Source organism: Uloborus diversus, chromosome 6 (assembly GCF_026930045.1).
Source record: "Uloborus diversus isolate 005 chromosome 6, Udiv.v.3.1, whole genome shotgun sequence".
In the NCBI taxonomy this organism is placed as follows: domain Eukaryota; kingdom Metazoa; phylum Arthropoda; class Arachnida; order Araneae; family Uloboridae; genus Uloborus; species Uloborus diversus.
The window spans coordinates 75,864,788-75,888,477 of record NC_072736.1 but is presented as its reverse complement, the minus strand read 5'-3'; the positions used below and the strand labels follow the sequence as shown (position 1 = coordinate 75,888,477).

Below are 23,690 nucleotides of genomic sequence, written 5' to 3'. Positions count from 1 at the left end.
ACAACACCAAAAATTTAGTACCTAATAATTGAGAAAATTGTGCAGATTCAGAATATATTCTTAGTTTTGGGAGTCATTCTCATAAAACAGGAAACATTTCAATGCTAGAATATTTATTAAAGGGAGGGATAAATATCTCATCTATAGATATATTTTTTTAATTGTGTTGTCAATACTCTTCACTTTTTGAAAGTTCTTTTTGCGGATATCTGATGTGAAGCTCTTTTTACCATCTATACGAGAAACATCAATTGTAATGATATCTGCTAGGAAAATTAAGTTTTCTAGTGACGCAGGTTTTATAATTATCTTAGGAACTAAGAAGCCCCCTGCTCGCTATAGCTCACCAACCTCCGAAGATTGCTTCGCAATCTTATTTGATTCGCAAAGATTTGAATTGTCAATTAGAAAGAAACAGATTAAAAACGCATTATGAGCTCCCTTTTTAACAAAAAGCACCTCTTCCCCGGATTTCAAAATAACTTGTACCAACTTGCAGAGCCGGAAGGGATAAGGGGCTCCTGAGAATTTCAAAATTGCAGTTTTTACGTTTGAAAAGTCGCTTTCATATTCGTGGTCTCTAGTAATATATTTTGCTCTTTAGCTCGGGATTTGAATTGGGTTGAGCGTAAGATTTTCCGTTAAAGTAAAAACTCTTAAAGTTTGTGAATAAGAAAGAAGAAACATGCGAATCGTAAAGACGTAAGTATGGCAACGCCAAACAAAACATGAATAATTTTAATGGATATGAGATTATTCTAACTTGATTTTTAACGGCTTGTAACTTTTTTCCTTTGGAGATAGAAGCTTATTTTTTCGACCATAAGTCGAGTTAAATCTGGAGTAAAAAAACCGGCTCTTTCTAGTGGTGTTAAAAAGAAAACTGTGGGACAATTTCTTCGCTTTTTACTGATCGATTTAATAAAGAAAGATGTGCCTAAATTTTAGCAAAGACTAAAAAAGCTCGAGATAAAAACACAAATGACTCCCTCCGTATTTAAATTAGAGCATTGAAACAAATTGTGTAAAACGCGGAAAATTCTACCCTTTCCAACGATACATAATATCAATATATGCAAGTGATTTTTCACCCCTTTAATAGGCAATAATAGCCAATTTACACGAAATGTGAGTTTAAAAAATTAATTACAAAAAAGCTAATTCGAATTTTGAAAAATTAAACCTCAGGTGCACTCCCTAGGGGCTTGAAGTAATTTTTTACGAAATTTCAAGGCTGTAGGTGCTATGGGGTCTTCTGGACGCAGGCCCGCCAGAGACATCCTTCCAGAATTTCTTTAAAACCTTACTTTTATTTACTATAAAGAGATAAGAAAGTTGTGATAGTAGTCTTCCAAGTAATTGTTAATAGTTAAAATACCTTTTTTATAAACACCTGAAAAAAGTTTTATTTAAAAAAAATAGTTGCACTATATTTTTAAATGGCGTATATAGCTCTGATGACAAACCAGAACAACGACTTTTGAATTAATAACAGTTTGTAAAAATACAATAAATAAGATGTCTCCATTTCGTAGTAAATACATTTATAGGTTGGTATTGAACAGTAAAAATATGAAAGATAATTTTTAATCATTAATATTTTAATTTCATGGCGTCATGAAATTAAAATATGTGCATATCTAAAACATGTGTTTTATCTATGTGTTGTCTCAAGGTACAACTTAACGCTAAAAAATTAAATTCTAAACTAAAAGTATTATTTCGGTTAGGATGGAAAAACAGTAAATTTCATTGAAATTTCCCCATTAAATGATTAAATATAAAACCCATTGTTACAAAAATTCGTTGCTAAACAGCATAGATATGATAAGAGTGAAAGTTTTGAATGAAAGCTTCTCTTTAGCAATTGTGAAAATTATTCACTCTCATTGCTCTATCAGGATTTTTATCCTTATCTTCGCAACACCACACTTGAGACTTGTATCTAATGTGGTGTTGCCTCTAGTCGATAATGGGGCTAAGTGAAGAGACATGTCAGGATCTTTATCACGAGTAACTTATGTGCTGGGAAACTCAAATTAGTTTGAGAAACCTTTTTTTTCTAAATGGTTTAATTAAATTAGCAAATAAATCAATCCTAGAGAGGAACAAGGATTAATTTCTAGTGCCAACTTCTTAAAGTTTTAGACACGTATATTGGGTTCTTTTTCCTTTAGAGGAGAGCATTTATATGAAAAAAAGTTTGAAGTTTCGTGATAGTAACATTATTCTATTTCAGAAATACATTTACACTAAAAAGAATAAAATAACAGAATTTCTTTAAAAAAAAAATAAATAAAACTAAGCACTTTTCATAATGCACTCAAAAGAACAAAATTACTTTCTTGGATCAGAAAGGACAATTTAAGTATTCCCGTAGTTTTCAATTATTCCTAGAAAAATGACACCGCAAACGGAGAAAAGTGCAGATCAAGTCATTTCAAACCATATTTTCCCATTAAGAAAAATACGCATTCATGTGAATCATACAGCCAAATTCATGATTGAAAGCTAGATAATGATAAGATAGTCAATACATGACTCGAGCCGAACTTTTCTTCGTTTGTGGTATCATTTTTTTTTTTTTTTTTTTTTGGAATAATTAGCGATTATCAGGAATTGTAACCATATAGAAAAATGAAAGAATCGGCTCGCATCCTTCTCATGACGATCAACTCGCCCGGCACGCCAGGTACATGTGCCAATACCATTCACATCCCGATCAGTTGAATCAACCAAAAAAACTTTGCCAGGTGTTATCTTTTGTCAAGAGTAAACCAGTTGAGTCACACGGTTCAATTTTGAAAGCCTAGTGGAGCAGCTGCTCCAACAAATTTGACTCAGTTCAAAGGTGTGAGACATGAAATTATTATTTTTAGACCCCCTTTTTTAGAGAAGAAAGTTGATTCAACTAAATTAACTCATGTCCACACAGCAAAAAACGTCAGTCAACCAGCTGACTTTTCAGAAAAATTGATCCAACTAAATTACCTCGTGTATACACAGCAAAAAATGCCAGTCAACCAGTTGACGTTTTAGCTGATTCAACTTAATTGCCTCGCGTCCACGCAGCGAAAAACTCCAGTCAACCAGTTGACTTTTAAGAAACGTTGATTCAACTAAATTACTACGTGCCCACACAGTGAAATTGATTCAACTAAATTGCCTCGCGTATACACAGCGAAAAACGGCAGTCAACCAGTCAACTTTTCTAAAAGTTAATTCAACTGACAGTTTCGTGTAGATGGCCTAAATCTGCGTGAAGTAACTTGTTCAAGCTCTAGAATCGCGAATTCTAAAGGACCCCTACGCATGAGACGGTTTGTTGAAGCAACTATTCGAAAAAGTTGCCTGCCAACTAGATGACTCGTTTTTCGTTGTCTTCACAAGAGGCAACTTAGTTGAATCAACTTTTCTTCTACTAAGCCGAACCTATACGAGCTGCTCCTCCACCACAATGTTAAAACTGATCCATGTTTACTCAACTAGTTTACTCGTGTGTAGAGCGAGCGCTTGGCAATGGCCCAATGAGTTGAATCATTTTTTTAGTTGATTCAAATTATTGACATAAGAATGGCAGAAGCACATGAGCCCGGTGTGCATGATGGGTTGACAGTCGTGGGAGGGATGTGGACAGTTCCTTCATTTTTCTACTTGGCTACACATCCTGAAAACTGCCCGTTTGAAAGTTGATTCAACTCGGTTGCCCCGTGTGAACGAGGCCTAGTAGTCATTATTTTCAAAATTATTTAGGGATATAGAATTTGGTAAGCACTTTACATGCTTATATTTTATTTTCCTCCAAAAATGTCTAACGTATTTTGTATTTTGAAAGAAATTAAACTGAATAATGTCTTATATCAATGGAAGTAGCAATACATAAAATTAGATAATAACTACTACTTTTGTTATTTAATTTTCAAGAATTAAAACTACAAATTTGTTGCATATTCTGTTTTTTTTTTCTTTTTCTTTTTCTTTTTTTTTTTTTAAACTTAGGAAAAGGAAAAAAAATACACAAATATTTCAAAAGTAAAAAATTAAAACTACGAATTTGTAGCATATTCTGTTATTTTGTTTGAAGGTTTTTAAGCAATAAAGTTACTTTTTTTTAACTTGGGAAAGGGGGAAAAATATACAAAGAAAATTAAAGTTAATCTAGCAACATTATCACCACTCAAATGAAAAAACAGCATATTTTAAGCACAAATTTGTCAAGAAAAAAAATAATTTGTGCTTCTCTTATGTTGTTTTTTCATTTTAATCATATTTTAGCACAAAGCATTTTTGATCATTTTTAATTTCACTGTATATTATGTCCAATATGAATTGATTGGTCAAGTATTAGTAATGGCTTAATATATTAATCCAATTTTTAAATGTTTAAAAATAATTTCATCTGTCAAAAACTTCTTATAATGTTTTCACATTTTTTTCTCCAGGATATTCTTTTAATGGAAACTTGTTTACTCATAAAATAAATATTTTAGGCCTCAGAACACTACACAAGGTTGAAATTAAGAGCTATAAGTTGAAATAATTAAAAGATGCGTGCATCAAGTACAGTGGCTCCCAAAAGTGTTCGTACACTTTGAAATTTTTTAGTAAAACCAAAATAACTCGAAACTGAATACGAATATGAAGTCCAATATTTTTTCACATCATTCCTGTATCATTCTAAATACAACCTATTGGTTTTTTAAAAATATTGACGGATCTTCTTTTTGAAATGGGTCAGAAAACGAAGATACAGAGAAATAATACGCCACAAAAGTCATCGTACACTCAAATATTTTCGAATAAATTCATGATTAAAATTGTCATATGCAGTTTTATTAACATTTTTGCATTGTGTTGACCCCTTTAAGTCCTTTGGCTTTAATTTTTTGTTTATTTATTCCTTAATATTATGCTTATTAGTGTAAAATGGCTGGAATTCGTAAAAAACCGCAAACACCATTCAAAATTTGAATTTTTTTCCCATAGTAGTGGTAAATTGGTTTGAAATGTCTCTAAATTAGTTAATTTATTTGTTTGTATAGTAAAGTGCTTGATAAAATGCTTTAAAGAAAGGAATCGGACCGAAAACAAGGTAAGAAAAGGTCAACCGGCAAAGTTGACGAAACGTGATCGAAGATTTAAAGTTAAAGAATTTATGCAATATACACATTTGAGTGCTGTAAACGTTTCTACAGAGTTAAATGAAACATATTACATTTAATTTTCACCTAAAATTGTTCGCCAAGTTCTCTGATTAGCTGGATTAAATGAGACCTCTTCCCGCAGAAATTTTCTTGGTCGTGCGAAAAACAGAAAGCTTACGCTTTTCGTCGCAAAATCAATTATAAATAAGCTAAAAACGTTTTAGAATCACGTCTTACTTACAGATAAAAATTAATTCAACATTTTTGGTTAAATTGTTGTATAACTGTAAGTAGAAGAAAAAAAAATAGGCACTTAATCTTAAGAACTTATTTGGATCAGTTAATCAGGACGGTGGAGGTTTTCTAGTGTGAGGGTGCATATCAGCATCAGGACTTGGTAGTTTGTAATTTTTTGATGAAATAATGAATCATGCTGTTCCTTTAAATATTTTAAAAACCAATTTTGAACTCTTAGCCAAAAATTTGGTTATTGAAACAACTTTGTTTTTTATCAAGATAACGATACGAAGCACACGGTTTTCAACATTTGCGTCTAGTGCCACGAAAATTGTCCTAAAGTTTAAAAAATATCTCCTAAATCTCCAGATTTTAACTTCATGTAACGTATTTAGAGATATCTGGAGGCTAGATTACGAAAATAGGGCTTTAAAACGAAAATAGAGCTAGAAACAGTAAGACTCGAAGTGTGGTAGAACACTTACTCAGAAATTACGCAAAAAAAAGAAAGAAAAAAAATGAAATCTATTCCCAGACGTTTAAAAGGTGTTATGAATACTGTATGATATTCTACTAATTAATAACTTAATCAAAAGTTAGATTATTCAATAATATATAGACATTTTATAAAGTGTACGAAGACTTTTGTGAGATAAAATTTTCGGCACTTTTTGGTTTTTGATTTTTAAAAAATTAAGTTTTAATATTTTTTAAAAACTTTTCATGTAGTTTTGTTAAAAATTGATCATAGATCTTATAGTTAAATACCTATTCCGAAATATTAATTCTAACCAATGGATTGGGGACTATTTCGTTGAAAGTCGTAGGTGTACGAAGACTTTTGGGAGCCACTGTACATGCAAAGTGTTCTAGTAATTATTTCTGCAGTAGTCAGACCAGTAAATGAACACTTGAGTACAATTTCTTTTCCAGAAACTCATAACATCATCAAAATCTAGCATTTGGTACATGACAGTTAAAAAAACCAAACGTTATTCGTATGTTTATTTAATAAAAATAGTAATGGAGAATTTTTATGCTTATCTTTCAAGTCGTTAGAGATGCAGAAACTCAGTAAATATACAAGTCTCACCAGTGGAGAGTGCAAAATTTTCTAGTCACTTATACACTAGTATCGAAGAAAGTTACTGTTGCCAACTCATCAATGAAAAATCTTTTGAAATTTTTTTAAAAAGATATTTAAACTGTCAATTCATTGTGGTGCGCTTTAGCACAACTATGTGCCTTAACAAATGATACTCAAAAATACCATTTTGCAATATTAATCATATTTTTATTATTCCATACGAAGAAAACGTTTTGGAGTTATTGAATTGATTTTTTTAAACAATTTTTCGCGCCCTTTCTTCTAAAAGAAAAAAAAAAGGAAAAAATTAAGGTTGCCAGTACATAGCAGTAAAATAACATCAACAAAATTCGGCATGGCAGACGATAAATTAAAAAAATATCAATGGGGTCGTTTCCAAACTTTTAAAAGTATTTTTTTCTGAAAGAGCATGCTTAAAAACATAGGATCTGACCGTTTTTTAAATAATTTATTTAACTTTAATATTTTTAAAAAACTACTTTAATCGGTGCTCTTTTATTGTTTACAAATCTTGCCGATGACATCACAAATGATGAAATGCCCTTTAGTGTTGCTATTCACAGAGCAAAATATTTAATTCGCATGTTTACTCACGTGTATTGGCAACGATATGGTTGATAGCAAGCGTAGAGCGCAATATTTAATTCGCTTGTTGATTATCATAACGTGGAACGTGGTAGAAAGATGAGCAAAAATGCATCATTTGTGACGTCATCAAGACCACGCCTTGTTTGAAAAATCGGACATTTTCAAAAATTAAATAAAAATAACTGTTGGGAAAATGAAAGTATTTTCTGGGTCCATGTTATTCTTTTTGCTCATTCTATCCATTTCAATGACTAAAAGAAGTGCTTTTGACTGAAGGAAACCACCCCATCGAATAATTCTATTTAACTTGCTTTTATTAAGTTTTATTTATTTCTTTTTTTTTAAATAAAATTACTCTTAATTAGCAGACGATAGTTTTCTCAGCATGCTATTAGGTTTCTACATGTTCATTCACTAATCGGATAACTGATCTAATTACTGGCACTTTTTCGAGAAAATCAATGATTTAATTCTGGACATTTACCTCGAGCCTGGTGAGGGCCCCGATGTCGGTCCCGTATTCCATGCTGATATCCCCAGCTCCCCCGGCTGTGGACCGGTACACGTATTTCGAAGTCTTGATCGAAGACATCGCGGAGATTCAAAGGTGTTCGAAGTGGACAGCAGCAGCAACCACGGTGCAGAGAACACGCAACCAGGACGATGAGAATGGAGAAGAATCAAGGGTGGGTGACAACGAGAGAACAGGCAAGACGCACACGCGCGCACGGGAGGAATTGGCGGATGATGAAGTGAAACTCCCCCACACCGGAGTTTGGCCTTAAATCCTCGGGATGTTGAGTCGGACGCTCATGTTTCTGTTTTCGAAAGGGACCCGCTGCCGAGGGCTGCCTTTTATGGGTGATGCCGGAGGGAACGGGGAGGAACGACTCTCTGCTAGCTCTCGGCTCGGAAAAGTCTGCCGATGGTCATCGGGTGGGACCCTGACCTAGAATGACGGTGTGACAGTGACTCAAATTTGTTTCCTGTTCACTCTGTACTCGAGCATCTGTCACGTTCAAGATTATTGTCACTTTCTGGCGGTTCTGAGACTTTTGTGGGTTTTTATATTTTCAAAAGAGAACTTTTACAGTCCTAGCAATGTTCCAAAACTAATAAAGTTCTCAGTTTTAAGTCATTTATGTCTTTTTCGAGCAAAATGCCGGCGAGAGTAGTCCAACCATTGAATGAACATATCCAGTGAATGAACAGCTCGCTAGCGTACGTTTTTAAAAAATTAGTGTTTTAATAGGTTTTCCAAGATGAATTGGAATTATGATTACTAGATGAATTGGAACTTCCTTCTACTCAATTAAAAAAAGAAAACGACTGGAAAATGTTGGCAGTTCATTAGTTGGACATGTTCGTTAACTGGATTGCTGTATCACTTTTGATTTAAACCGAAAAAGATAAACCTGTTGCAGAACCTGACAACTGGCGGATGCTATGCCCCAGGACCCCCGTCATTGAGGGGCCCCAACGCGATCAAAACCTAAAATAGAGTAGTCTTGCGCATAAAAACTTGACACTATATGCTCGTTTGCAGTCCTTCGTATTTCTTAAAGTTATGATAGGATCCAGTGTTCTTTTCGTATGATATTTAGTATGAATAAAAGAACCTGTGGAAAGATAAACTGAAATATATTCAAATTCATAACTTTTGGCAAGAGAGAGTAAGCATCTGGTTTCAATCCTTGATTGGGAAACTACAACTTGCCAGAAGCAAGTCCCGCCCCCCCCCCCCCGCCATTTTTTACTGGTTTAAGCATTTTTAGCACCATCGGATATATTCCTGCCTTCAGTTGCTGCATAAAAACCACTCTTACATTCCCTTTCTGAAACCCCCTACCCCCTGAAGAAAGCTGAAGAACAGTAGCATTTGTTGATTTCTACTTAACGTTTATTTTGTAATCTTTTTATTGTACTGTTTGAATCAGGGATTTTCAACCAACCTTCAGGTTTTAACCTGTCCAAGTTTAAAAAGTTCTTTTGATTTAAAAAGTAATAATAATAAAATAATGATAAAATGCTGCACGATATCGTGCACGTTGATGTCATAATCAAGATCTACAGTTCTTCATTTTATTTTTGAAAGTTGGAAGCATTGAAGCGTGATTAATATTTATTACGTACTATTGCTTCTCGCGTCACTTCTCCTTCCTTTGCAAAGAACAGGGCCTGGATTTTTTAGTTACTTTTAACAATATTCTGTTATTTTAACTTCCTTTTACGCAGTAAAAGTTGTCCGAATTCAGGACTATGAATGTATTTTTCAGTTTTAGTATCAATTGAATATTTCTCCCTTGAGAATATTTTATGGTTTTTCCTAATACCTATGCACACATAGAAACACGTTCTGTTCCATCTGTAAACTGAATGTATAGAAACACTTCCCTTTTTACCCAAATAACGCTTTAAAGTTTCAGTTTTACAATGTTTTGCTGTCTAGTATATTCGATTTTTAAAATAGTTCACTGCTTGAAAAAAAAAAGGTTTCAGCGACAGCTAACACATTTTATTTTTTCGAATTTCCTTGCTTGGATTATTTTACGCGATTTTCATTGCATGACCCTCAAGAATCTTAAGGGGGTCCGGGACACATTTTGAAAATTTTTTTATTAAATACTTTAGAGTTTTGAAATTTTTTGCACTGATTTACCATCTATTTAATAAGGAAAATAATAACATAAATATTAAAAAAAAAATTTTTTGTTTCAATTTAATTTATTTTTTTGACAAAAAATGGGGTTGCTTTAAATTGCTATAACTCAAAATATTCTTGGTCAATTTTCAAATTTTTTTCAAAAAATTATGCACAAATATCTAAACATTAATTTTTATTCGGCGATTTTAAAAGTATTGATTCAATAAAAAATATTTGAAGAAAAATTTCGGAAAATTCAAAGATATTTTTTTTTAATCATATTTTTTGTAGTAAACGTTTTTTTTTAATTCGACGAATAAAAGTTAAAGTAAACTGTTTGAAAAAGATATGCTCTAAATTTCATTACTTTATCTTTATCGGTTCCTGACTTATAAGAGTTTGAATGCAAGAAATCGAGAAAAATTGCATCATGGAGAAAACGCGTTTAAAGTTTTAAAGTTAAATACGCATTAGTTAGGTGCATGCAACAAAAATAATTGTATCTTTCGTTCTGATTGAGATAGAAACAATATTCAAACGTCCTTTTAAGCAGAAGAAAACGGAGTAATTTTTCAAATGATAAAAAAAAATTGCAAAATTTGACGGTTTTTGTGTCCTGGACCCCCTTTTAAAATATCCTTTTTGGAACCTTTTTTTTTCATGAGGTTTTCCTGGTGAGGTTTTCACACTTTCACTTCCGCTTGGCAGTGTCTTCAAATCCACTCCTTGCTCAGATAACCGATTGTAAGGATAAAAAAGGAAGGCGGGGTGTAAAATTAAGTTTTTTTTTTTTTTTTTTTGGAAAAAATCAATATAGATGAACGGAAAAAACAAAACTTCGTCTACGAGTAAATACTAATTTTCCAGATTACTAATTCCCATCATTTAAGATTGATAAGAAATAAAAATGCTTATAACGTTATACGCTGTAAATAATCTTTATGATCAGTGTACTGGTGGATTCGGCCTCCGCATCTTAATCACCATTTCTTTTTTTTTTTTTTATGGATATACCTCGTATTATATATTGTAGAAAATCATCAGTCATAATAGGGCCGGTGCATATTTCTTGACCAATTCCATTCTATTCCATTTTTAGAAACAAGAATCTCAAAGAATTGAGTCATATCGCAATTCATGATTGCGAAAAACATAATATGAATACTAGGATGGTTCAAAATAAATTCTTTTCAGCTAGAGTCCAGGACACCCCCTATTTTTTTAGACTTACTAAAGGTTTTATGCTATAAAAGTTTTAGCTTCTTACTCAAATTTTAAGAGGGGGCTCAATGACCTTTCAGTTTAACATTAGCCGTAGCATAGAAAATGTCACAAATTTAGAAGCATTTAATTTCCCCCTCATTTAATTGAGCATCCTCTTTCAGCTGAAAAAGGAAGCTAAAATTCTTCCAGTATAGTACTAGCCACAAGTCAAAAAATATTGAGGGGTACCTGTTATCTAGGAAAAACTTTTTTTTACATGTAGTTTTGAACCACCCTAATGAATACACGACGTAAAAATTCAAAGAAATGCTGGTGATTTCTTTTTTTTTTTTCTGAATCGATTAGAAAATATCGACATGGAACACAAAACATCGATGTTAAAAAAACATTGACCCAAACACATCGATAATAAAGACATCGATCGAAAGCATCGATGATTGACAATTGACATCGATGTCGAAGTCCTAATACACACTTTGTCTCGCGGGCTGACAGGAAGTCAATGTTCGCTTTTTCGCAAAGCAAGTATCATTGCCAAGAAACGATATTTACAGACGGACTTTTTGGACTAGTCGGTCAAGATATTTTTTTAAGGCCTTCAATTCAGTGTTTCGAAAAAATAGTTTTATTAATTGTAAAATTAATCGTTAATCATAACATTTCGTGAAATTGAAGTTTTTGAGATAACCAGTTTCCGAAAATTATTCAAAAATTATTTATTCTAATAAAATTACGAGAAAGATTACTGGTGTATCTACGAAAAGGTGTCTTCTACGATAAGATGCAGGGCTACGATCTTGATGACCTAAAAGGTTTTTTTTTAATGCAAAAAGGCGCTACAAATGACCTTAAAGATTACTGTTGTCTTTTTCTATGGTAACAGCAAAGCTAATATATTAATGGCCAAAACGCTCTTTAAAAACACCGTTACAAAATGACCTTAAAGATCACTGATAGGTCTCTTACGGTAATAAGCAGGGCTAGAATGTTGATGCCCAAAAAAGTCTTTACAAAATGCCTTTTATTTTTTGATGCAGTAAAAAAAACGTCTTTTGAACGTCATGGAATATTAAGGGGTGTGGGAAATCTTTCATCCCTTCAATAGACAATTTATGTGAAATTTTGGCTTAAAAAATAATTATAATCGATTATTTCAGAAAGGGCGTAAATCCTAAGGAAATCCATTGGACTTACGCCCTTTTTGAAATAATTGATTTGACTACAAAAAAAAAAATCTAATTCGGCATTTGAAAAAAAATAAAACTAGGTGAAAACCCCCGGAGCATGAAGTAGTACTTTAGAAAATATCAAATCTTGGGGTCTATAAGACCTCCTAGACGCAGGCAAGCCACGGAAATCCTTTCACAATTTCTTTGACGTTACGTTTTTCTTAATGTATAGAAACAAAGAATTTAAATGCAGATAAAGTTTGGAAAATGAGACAGAAATAAAATCAAAATAAAACCACATCTAAGCATGCACAATGTATATGATCTGCCTTTTTTTTTTTTTTTTTTTTTTTGATCAATGCGAAATTGTTTTTATTTACCTCATCTGAACGTTTTTGATGTTTCTGTGAATTTTTAGATTACCATGACAACGAGAATAAGTCTAGATCGTTGTTTTTAATATTTATTTTGAGAGACTAATTTTCGTCAATATGGTTTAAAATTGACTGTGTTCATTATCTTTTTTTTTTGCGTAAAATCGCATTTTTCCAGGAAAAGCTCACCCATATAGATGAACTCAATAGAAAAACTTGATCTAAATTGGTTTAAAAATTTCCAGATTACTAATTCCTATCATGTAAGATTGATAAAAAATAAAAATACTACTACGGTATACGCTGTAAATATAATCTTTATAATAAGTGTACGAGTGCAAATTCGGCATAATATCTATATCTTTATTCGCAACTCCAGCGCTCAAAAACGCTACCTTTTTTATTTATAAAATTAAAGAAAAAGTTAAAACATTGCGTTCCACGTGTGTCTGTTGGTAAACATAGGCAGTTTGTTTATGAGCATTTATTAACGCATTCGATGTGTCTTAGATTGCTTTCAGCAACGGAAATAATAAATACCTCTCGTAATGGTATTCTCGAGTTTCTCAAAATAATGTTAGTTTTCATTATTTTCCTTTAAAAAGTGAGTTGACTGTCGGAAATGGCGAAACTGTAAACACAAAAAAACTCTGGATTAACAAATTTCGCATTTGCATGAATAAAAACAAATATGCTCCTCTGTTCGAAGCTTTTTTTTTTTTTCTTTTTGAAAGAGGATAACGTTCTACCAGGTAAAGCTTTTATTATTGTTTTATGCGAATTCGTAAGAATATGTTTTTTTCTCTCTTAAGCTAGAAATAAGGATTTAATAACATTAGCAGAAGAATGGGGTCGTTTCCAATATTTTAAGAGTTTTTTTCTGAAAGAACATGCTTAAAAACATAGGATCTAAACATTTTTAAATAACTTGTTTAAGTTTAATATGTTTTAAAAATTACTTAAATCGGTGATCTTTCATTGTTTACATTTCTTGCCGATGACATCACAAATAATGAAATGCCATTCTGTGTTGCCATTCCCAGTGCAAAATATTTAATTAGCATCTTTACTCACGTGTATTGCAACGATATATGTGATAGCAAGCGTAGAGCGCAATTTTAATTCGCTTCTTGATTATCATAACGTGGAAACGCGGTACAAAGCTGCGCCAAAAGCATCATTTGTGACGTCATCTAGACCACGCCTTGTTTGAAAAATCGGACATTTTAAAAACTTAACTAATAAATAACTGTAGGGGAAATGAAAGAATTTTCTGGGTCCATGGTTTTTTTTTTTTTTTTTTTTTTTTGCTTATTCTATCAATTTTATTGACTAAAAGTACTACTTTTGACTGAAGAAAACAACCCCATTCGGGCTTTCATCTCCGCCCAGTTTAATTAATTTAACTAACCTTATTTTACTGCAGCATTTAGTTAGAATGTACAGTATGCAAAATATTTTCTTGAATAAATTATCGCAGAACAAAATGAAAAATGTTTAACCGAGAAAGAAATTTGAAGCAAAAACAAAAGTCAAAAATTTTCATCTCCAAAATAGTGCGCCAACTTTACTTTATTGCTTTCATTCTCAGCTGAAGAGTTACACCAAAATTTGTTTAGGGTTATAGTTTTAGTATTGTGTAAGCAAAGAACCCTTGGCGAGATTTCGCATAAACCATTTTTTTTTTTATCATGAGTGGAATAAAATGGTAGAAAGATTACAGAATTCTATAACTTAAAAGAGATAATGGTACATAGATCAATTAAAAAGAAAACTACCACCATATATCCGTGAGAATTTTGTTGATGATTCGCATAGAATGGCAGAATTTAATCATAATTCAGAAATTAGAAACATACGAAACAAAAAAAAATAATTAATTTTCGATTTTAAATTAATTTTCGATTTTAAATTAATTTCAATTTTAAATTAATTTCGATTTTAAATTAATTTTGATTCGGCAATTTGAGAAAAATAACTCAGCTACAAATGCAAAACAATTAGCGCTAGCCAAGCAAGGCAAAGAAGTATCATCTTCTTTTGATAATAATTCTTAGTGACACATAATTAAATTATCTAGCATTTATTGTTATTCTTGTCATGGCCACATTGAAAATGTAGTTCCATAAAGAATTGATAAATATCGAATTCAACATCGTAGAAATGGCTGCTTAGAACTACGAACTACATAATTTGCATTAATTTATGACGTTTAGTAATGTTTCTTGAATTCTCATTTCTTTCTACGTGGGCAAGAATATCCACAAGATTTTAAAAACTAATTTCAAAAGAATAAAACAAAAAAGTCATGCATACAAACAAAAATTACTAGACTTATTAACATTTTCTACGCTACGGCGTGCGTTAATTTTACCTTTTTCACCCGCCATTAGACGGTGGCTGCAGTGCCCCCCATAGTTTGTTGGAGTTGCGAATTACCGCATCCTAATTACTCTCTGATCACGGTTGCCGTGGAATTGGAAATTGGCCAGTTAAGGCGACTATATCCAAGGCTTCGCTGGATACGCTTCTTACCAGGCTTAGTCATTACTCAAAAGTGCAAAGGCGCCGACTTGCCCGTAAGAGAGCGCTGTAGTATAACCGGAAAATCATTTGTTTATATTAATTAACGTAATATTTCTGCTGTAAAAAGTGATGTTTTTTCCATCTTTAACGTAAAATTTCATTGATATGGTTAGCCGATGTGTAGTACTGTGTGAATTAATGCGAGAACGGAGTACCAAGTCTATTTTTCAGTTGGAAAAAATTCCCTTTTCAGGTAAAGCTGGTGCCAACTCACTATTTAACTATTTCTCATTGACGTTCACTTCTAACAAAAACGAATACCTTCCTGAAGCACATTAAATCTTATTAAATAAAAGTGAATAAATACTATTTGCATTTTGGGGGATTTATGTCTAAATTTTTTGAGACATGTAATGTGAGTTAATATCGACAAGAGTTTAAACACTATTCTGCCCAAGATTTCGACAATAATCGTTTTATTAACCCCAGACACACAACGGAAGGGGTTATAAGTTGACGTGTCTGCATCTGTGTATCTGTGTATCAGTGTGTGGCACTCTAGTGCCTAAACGGATGGACCGATTTTGAAAAATAAGTTATGTTCGAAAGGAGAGTTGATCGAGAGTGATTTAGCTAGGTTGCATCTTTGGATGACAATAATTAACGAAGATATTAATTAAAATCCTCTAAAACGTTTTTCGCAATTTTTGCAGTGAAAACATGGTTAAAAATTTTAAAATTTAATACCGAAATGAAAAGAATTTTTTTCCGCGTCTGATAGAATGTGTTTAGAACTTCCATGTCTCATAGAATTCGAATTATAATGTTTTTTTAAGCAGATTTTAATAACGGCTAAGCCTTTATTCACGTGATTGATAACCGAATTCATTGTTGGCCAACAAGAAAATAAAACGCAATGATTTAAAATTTTTATCTGTTACCAGTTTATTTAATAGCAAGTAAAATACTTGACATTGATTTTTAATAATATAAGGCTTTTAAAAGGATTTTCGAATTTCCCTCTCGATTCTACATTTGCGACTCAGTCGGTTTTTTTTTTTAATTTTTCATTTTATAGTGATTTTATTCTCACAATAACAGTAAGATTGCAATACATATTTTCTCTTTGGATATTATTTCGTTATAGGTACGTCACTTGGCTTGGTGAGTTTTCTCTCTACCTTGGTGAAAACTGAAAAATTTCACTTACATCATAGTCGGCAAAAATTAAAAAATAAAGCTTACATCGTAGTTATGTTTGCTTCTTTCTCTAGTTTTACAAAATGAACACACTTTCAATTTTTATTTATGACTCTGTTATTTTATTCAGCTAATTATTTTAAATAACAATGGAGAATTGAAATTGAGTTAGCGAAATATTTTAACGAGATTTCTCAGATAATTTTAATAGCTTTTTTTTTATTTGGTGAATTATTTTACTTCGTTTTGATTAAAAATCCACGAAAAAAGACGAAATAACATATTGTTTCGACAAATAAATAAATTAGACCATCGAAAAGCATTTTAAGCTTTATTACATACTAGAAGTATCCGCACAGCGATGCCCGTGCTAAAAATTTAATGAAAGTCCGTTGAATAAAAAAACATTTGACACCACCTCCCCCTCTGATGTGAAATGATCATTTTTCTTTGTATAAAATGCGTACACACCTTTTCAAAAAAAAAAAAAAACTATGAAATTTTTTTTGGAATTTAAAGCTTTTCGTCAAATCCTTAAATTAGATTTTAAAGTTGCTTTAAAACTATTTAGCGAGTGAAGCGGTTTTTTATTGCAATTTAAAATATTTCGCCAAATTAAGAAAAAAAAAAGACATCAAATAATATCTTTCAAATGTAAAAATAATCCCGCAACTCTATTGTTTATCGCCAAACTCGCCCAGCAACTACGCTATCATAATCCCTCCTCTAACGAAAAAAAAAAAAAAAACATCCCGTGGAACATTCAAAAATCATCGTCACAAAAAAAGAGAAGAAAATATCGTACATTTCACTCGGATAAAAACAAATCAAAAGTTTCTTTTCTTTCAAAACAAATCGCCAAAACAATGAATTACAATTAAGGTTGATTAAAAACAATAAGCCCTAGACTGAACTGCTCAGCGCCAAGCGACCACGCTACCAGAACCCAGCCCTTTTGCGAATAAAGCGGATGTTTTTTCTTTGGCAATGATAAATGTTTCGCCAAACAAGCAAAAAAGTATAAAATCACATTAACAGTAGGTTTTCCAATCTTTATATATTAAGAGCTGCGTTGCCTGACTTTGCCCGGTCAAATTGTGTCAAGTGACATATATTCAACAATCAGGCTTAAATAAAAGAAAAAAAAACACCATGCAAAATTACCCTTCCAAACAATGACGACAAATATTAAAATACTTTTAAGAAATTAAAATGCGAAAGATGGATTTAAAAGCGTAACCATGGAAACACGAAATGAAATAAGTTTAAGAAATCAAATGCAAAATAAAGAAAGAAACAATGGATTCAAAAAGCGTAAGTGTGGAAATACGAAAATAAAATGGTTGAGAACGTGAATCAAAATGACGTTTTACGAACTTGATTTAAAAACGCTTGTAACTGTTTTTCCTTTGAAGATAGAAGCTAAGTTTTTTGACCGTGGGTCGAGAAAGATCTGGCATGAAAAATGTCGCTTTTCCAATGGTGTAAAAAAGAAAACTGTGGGACAATTCTTTCAATTTTTATTGACAGATTTAACGAGGAAAGTAGTGCCTAAATCTCAGCTAAGCCTAAAAAAGTTCGAGCTAAAAACGTAAATTACTCTCGCCGTAATTAAGTTAGAGCATTGAAACAAATTGTTTAGAACGTGGAAAATTCTACCCTTTTCAACGATATATAATATTAATATGTGCAAGTAATTTTTCACTCCCGTATTCGGGAATTTATGTGAAATTTGGGCCTAAATTGGAATAAAAAAAGAACTATTTATTTGATTCTGTCACTCAGTAAGAAAGTACCTTTCATATAGTGAAGGAATTTTTCAAATAATTGCAGTGGTTCCGGAGATTACCTCGAACATATAAACACACAAAAATCCGCTCTCTCTCTCTTTATAATATTAGTATTGATTTTTCTTTAACCGTTGCAGTTCATTTGCCATTTTCCAATGTATCCACTAGAAATGTTTTCTTGTTTGGGTTACTAGCAAAATGTTTGGAATTTCGACTTTCTGTCCACGCACCTGCTAAAACCCTTCTCACGCTTTCTGTCGCCAAAATTATTTCTAAAGTTACCTTTCATCACTTTTCTGGCGATGCATTTGTCTTCTATAACATCCGTGCTATGAATTAACATCCATATGGTCTAATATCAAACTAGGCTTGACCTACCCTCATCGAGTTTCCTAAAATTGTTAACATATAAGAAGAGTAAAAGTAGTAAATAAAACGTGAAAGTAATTTCTACCTCTTTCTCGTGAACTAATCAGGGCTGCCAGGGATTGAAAGGGGACTAAAAATGAAATATTTACCCTCATTGAGTTTCCAAAAATTGTTATCATAAACGAAGAGGAGTAAAAGATGGAAATAAAACGCCAAACTAAGGTTGCCTACCTTTTTCGGCTACTTACACTGTCAAAACTACGGGTGCATCTGAAAAGCTATTTGGCTCCATAGGGTGAAAACATGGTGCCTCAGGGTGCAATGTAGGCTAGAAATTGTGATCAGGGTGAATGACGCTAATAAATGTAAAGATAGACCTCTTAAAAAGAAAGAGCGACACATTGGCGCATGTGCTTTGATATTGTTCAACAACAATCAATGGCGGACGAAGGAAGTAACTATGTTGATGCACTTTCACATTGAATAAAGTACGAAATTGGATTAAAACTAAAGGTTTCTGCAATTTACTCTTTCAAATTTTGCGTAAGTGCAGGCATTTGATCATAGTGTAGCTTTTAAGGCTTTCAAACATATTTAAAAATGTTTTAAAGTCAATTGATTGTTCAGTTTCCGTTATTTACATTTGTTATTTCTATCATGCGAAAAATTTACTAAAAAATAGCTATCAGCACTGGATAAGTAACATTTAATAACCGAAACGCTTCAATCGGATGATATTTGAAAAGTTAATTCAGCTATTAATTTTGATTGTGAGATTTTACTTGCTTGTATTGTCAGGGATCTTGCGGATTTTTAACTAAGAAATTTATTGTTAACAATATGATGCAATCAGTAAATGAACGGAAATTCTAACGGTGCTGCGTATAAACCAAACAGAAGAGCACGAAAAAAAAGCGGTTTGAAAAAGAAATTCCTTCTCCGTCTCGATTTTTTGAATTTATTATCTCGCGTGTAAGCATCTTTCGTCCGCGTTATTGTTTGAAGCGAATTACTGAGCTTTTTTCATTACGCTTGTAATAGTAAGAATGAATAGAGCGTTAGAATTCGTTTCGGCTTTTAATCTGTCGAAAAAATTCATATTGAAAAAAGTGCTTATTTATCTTCTATACGTATATTCAAATGTCGAATCATATATACGTCTGCATTAATATGTTGCTCTTGATTAAAATTTTGAATGTTTATGAAACGATTTTATTTTTCAATGATTACAATATAATTGAGTATTTATGGATGTTCCTGTAAATAATTTACAAATACCTACGCCCTTCATTTTCGGTTCGATCGTGCTGCTAAAAGTGTCAATAACGTATTAAAATTACTGAGCAATCCAAGTGGATGTACGAAAATTAGGTCACGAACGGACAAATTAAAGTCATGAACACTTTTAAACTTTGTTGTAAAGTTGAAATGTGATCAAATGCCTTAAATTACAAGTTTTAATCATTTTCAGAATTATTCAATGTGAAAAATGTCCCAAGACTTAGTTTTTTATACTCAAAACAATGAATAATAATATACACAACTGTATCCAAAAATGCACGGGCGGGGGGGGGGGGGGGGTGGAGGGTCAGTAACAGGAAACAGAAAGGGTGCCAATGATCTGCCATAGGGTTCCACTTTTCACTGCGGTGCACGCTGGATTAAGGGTGCCAGTTTTTCACCCATGTTAAGGGTGCCGCTGGTGAACAAGCTTTTCACCCTTGAAAGGTGCCAAATGCAACCTGTAGTTTCAACAGTGTAATCAGAGTTGTCAGGGAGTAAAAGGTTTTCAATGAGGGAAATAATTTACCCCTAATCGAGTTTCCGGAAATTGTTGTCATAAATGAAAAGTAAAAGTTGTAAACAAAACGTTAAAGTTAGGTTGCCTACTTGTTGCGTGTGAACTAATCAGGGTTGCCAGAGGCTAAAAAGTGCCCAAAGTGAGTAGTTAACCCTCATTAAGTTTCCAAAAATCCTTACATATTATTTCTCTAGCCTGTTTTTTTGTTTCTACGCGAGATCTTCCTCAATTCTTGATCGATTTCTTTGATTTACACCTTATTTTAAAGCTTATCGTGCAGGCTACTGGCGGGAAATAGACCCACGATCTAAAAATTGTTTGTTCTGTTAAAAAAAAACCTGTTTTAAAGAACCAGAATGAGGTTTTAGGTTAAATTTATAACTTAAAGTTGCAGTGGGACGGGCAGAGCTGAGTAGTTCGATTGGCAGAGCGTTCGACTGGTAACCAAGAGAATAAGTGTTCGGGCCCATGTCCGGACAATCTGCATCAAAAATTTAGAGAAATGTCGCGCATTACATGAACACTTAATAACAAATATGCGGGAATAGACTAAATGAGGTGGAAACGCTCTTTGCGGTTATGAAAACTTGATGCAATATGGAGCTAAATTGTTTCTTAAATGTAAGGCTTTTTTTTTTAAAGCTTTGGCTTCGGTAAGAAAATTGAATCATAATGTAAGCAAAAATATAAGTATCAGGTTTAAGGTTCCAGACTACAATGGAATTGTTTTTTGTTCAGAAAAAAAATAATGAATCTTATATTGAAATATAGATTCTTCTAATGAGTTTTTGACTCTTTGTACGAATAAAAAAATACTACCTCAATTTGAATGTTAATATACATATATTTTCTTCTTTTTGCAAAAAAAGCAAATAGCTTATCACATTTTTACTACATTCGAAAAGCTACGCTTAGAAAAAACTTAGTTCAAATTATTTTGTATTTTAACCGTGCTGTTAAATGATGAACACGTGCTGCCATCTAAACCATAACGATTCAAGCAGCCTGCGATAACAAATTGTAAAAATTTTCAAAAATAAAAACACTTCTCTGCAATATCTTATTTTATATATTATTTCTGTGGATTATTTTCCTGTCATTATGCGAGATCTTTCTTATCTCTTGAAGAGATCCCCCCCCCTCAGTTTAAAACTTATAAGGCCCGCTAATGACGAAAAATAGACTCACGGCCTAAAAATCAAGTTTTCGGAAACGCCCCTTGCTTTTGCAAAGCCTTGATGCAGCCTGTAGTTCTTATGCAATTTTTTTAAAGCAAAGTTGTAATACAATTTTCCAATTTTTTGCGTCTCTTTCGGCAAGAAAAAAAAAATAAAAACAACCTCCTCTGTGTGCGTGTGTGTGTGTGTGTGTGTGTGTAGTACTGGACTTAGTTGTTCTGTTAAATTGATAAGTTTTTTTCGGTAGAGCGTTCAGCTATAAACTATTTGAACTTCAGGCAAGCTCGGGCTGTCCGACATAATGGCAAATTTACATTAATATTTCGCATTACATGTACTCATAACATACAACAGATAACACACGTAATAAAATAAATGCAGTGCGAATGCTACTTGGTGTTTCGACTCCTTTATGCAGGCTACATTTATCATTCAGATACGTTGACCAGGGGCGTAGCTAAGAGGGGGGGGTTTGGGGGACAACCCCCCCCCCGAAATGTTTGTCCCAAAAAAAAAGAGAGGAGAAAAAAAAAGAAAAAAAAATCAAAAACTTTTTTCTGAATAACAGTGGTCAAAAATTCACTTCGCTCCCCCCCCTCCCCCAGTGCCATTGAAAATCAGCTCAATGAGTGACCTTCAAGCGTAAAGACGCCTCAATCCTCACTGTGCTGCAACATTTTTTTTTTTTTTTGATAATTGAGTGAAATTTCACACTTTGCTTTAGAAATGAGATTGATTTGTTAAATCTACGTATATGTAGCCTTTTTTTGTCATAGATTCTGAAAATTGTTAAGTATGTTTAATTTTATGAGCGGCGTAGTGGGAATATTACAGTTGAATCTGTATGTTTCGAATTTCACAGGAAGGAAAAAAATCGAGATAAAGAGGTTTTAAGATACGGGGGCTTTAAGAAACTTTATAGAAATTTGGAATATGATGGTGAAAATTTGAAATCGATACTATAGACAACATGGGCTCTTGATCAAAATTCCTCTGTATTAGTTTTGTTAGGTCTTTATTCATTATTACACTATTAAGTGCTTTATTGCCAGTTTAAGGAAACATTTTGACAGTAAAAGAAACTTTGAGCATATCTTTTGATTTTTTCTTTTTCTTGTTTTTTGATTAATTATTTATCCTCTTGAGGTTAGCAATTGCTGCAAATCTAACCTGGCCAATATTCTAGGATTTTCCTTTTTTCTTTACTTGAAAAAATCTTAAACTTTATTTTCCCTTCTATCATCTTGGTTTTCTTTAAGGAATCATAATTTTAAGAAAGAGAGCGATCACAGAACAGTACTAAACCAGATAACTGAGCAAAATGGCTTTTAACTTGAATGACCTTTAACCATGAACTTGAAATACTCATCCATAATGCAACTAATACTCAACCTGTGAATTTCATATCTTTACTCTTCTTCCAAGAAAGTGCTCGAAACAACTGTCCTTTCGTTAATCTTCCTAGAAAACCTATTCGTGGAACGCATTTCTCCTTTTTTTGCCCCCTCAGCCCTTTCTGTTTCGAGTTGAAGAAAATGGTTTTGCTTGCTGCTTTGAAGATCATTGGGCTTCGAATCCGAAAATGATAGCATGGCCGGAATTTGAGACATAAGGGTTTTGTTGGGCGTTGTGCTGTCACAGTCAAAACGGCCTTTGCTAACCAGAAAATCCACCGCAATAACATCGATTTGTCGAAAATGTCAGCCAGTATTTACTGCGTATTCTTTTAAAAACGTGCAGTCTGAACTATTTAGAATAGTATATTCTAAGTGAACGTTGTTGTATAATGAAGCGAGCAAAACCGATAACAAGCTTTTTAACCCCCCCCCCCCCAAATGTAAATGACGAAAATGGTTGCTCTAAAAAGAGAAAGTTAATGTCCTCTGAAGAAAACACAGTCTGCTGAAGCAGCATTAATTCCATCGAACCTTTCTGAAGGAAATTTTATTTTAATTTAAAAGAAAAACTGCATAGCATTACAAGAATAAAATGTTTAAAAACGAAATGAATCTAGACTGTTTTGTACTATTTCTGTTAGCTTGGTTCGCATTAAAAAGTAGAAAATAAACAAGACTTCTGTTTATAACACTCGAAAATTGCTGTTGCTCTCTCAAGTAGATATTTATGTAAATTCTAAAGCAGGTAATAAAATTAAAAATAAAAACTTGAAAGGAGAACAGATGGTATGCAGCTTTGTGCAAATAACTTTCTACCGCCTATATTTCTTCCCTCTTTTTTAATTCAAATTTTATTAACTGCTTTAGAACTAGCATAAATGTAAATACATATAAAAAGCAACATATAAATATAACGATATGAAAAGTCATTTCATTTTTTG

General features: G+C 32.6%; 1 protein-coding gene across 1 annotated transcript in view; it reads right to left on the bottom strand.

The window, feature by feature from the left end:
- Positions 1–7,993, bottom strand: part of LOC129224511 (paramyosin-like) — a 91,468-nt gene extending 83,475 nt beyond the window's left edge. Inside the window, exon 1 of the mRNA XM_054858974.1 lies at positions 7,562–7,993. Within this exon, the coding sequence (XP_054714949.1) occupies positions 7,562–7,669 (108 nt within the window). The 5' untranslated portion in view covers positions 7,670–7,993. The remainder of the gene's footprint in view (positions 1–7,561) is intronic.
- Positions 7,994–23,690: the final 15,697 nt, after the last annotated feature.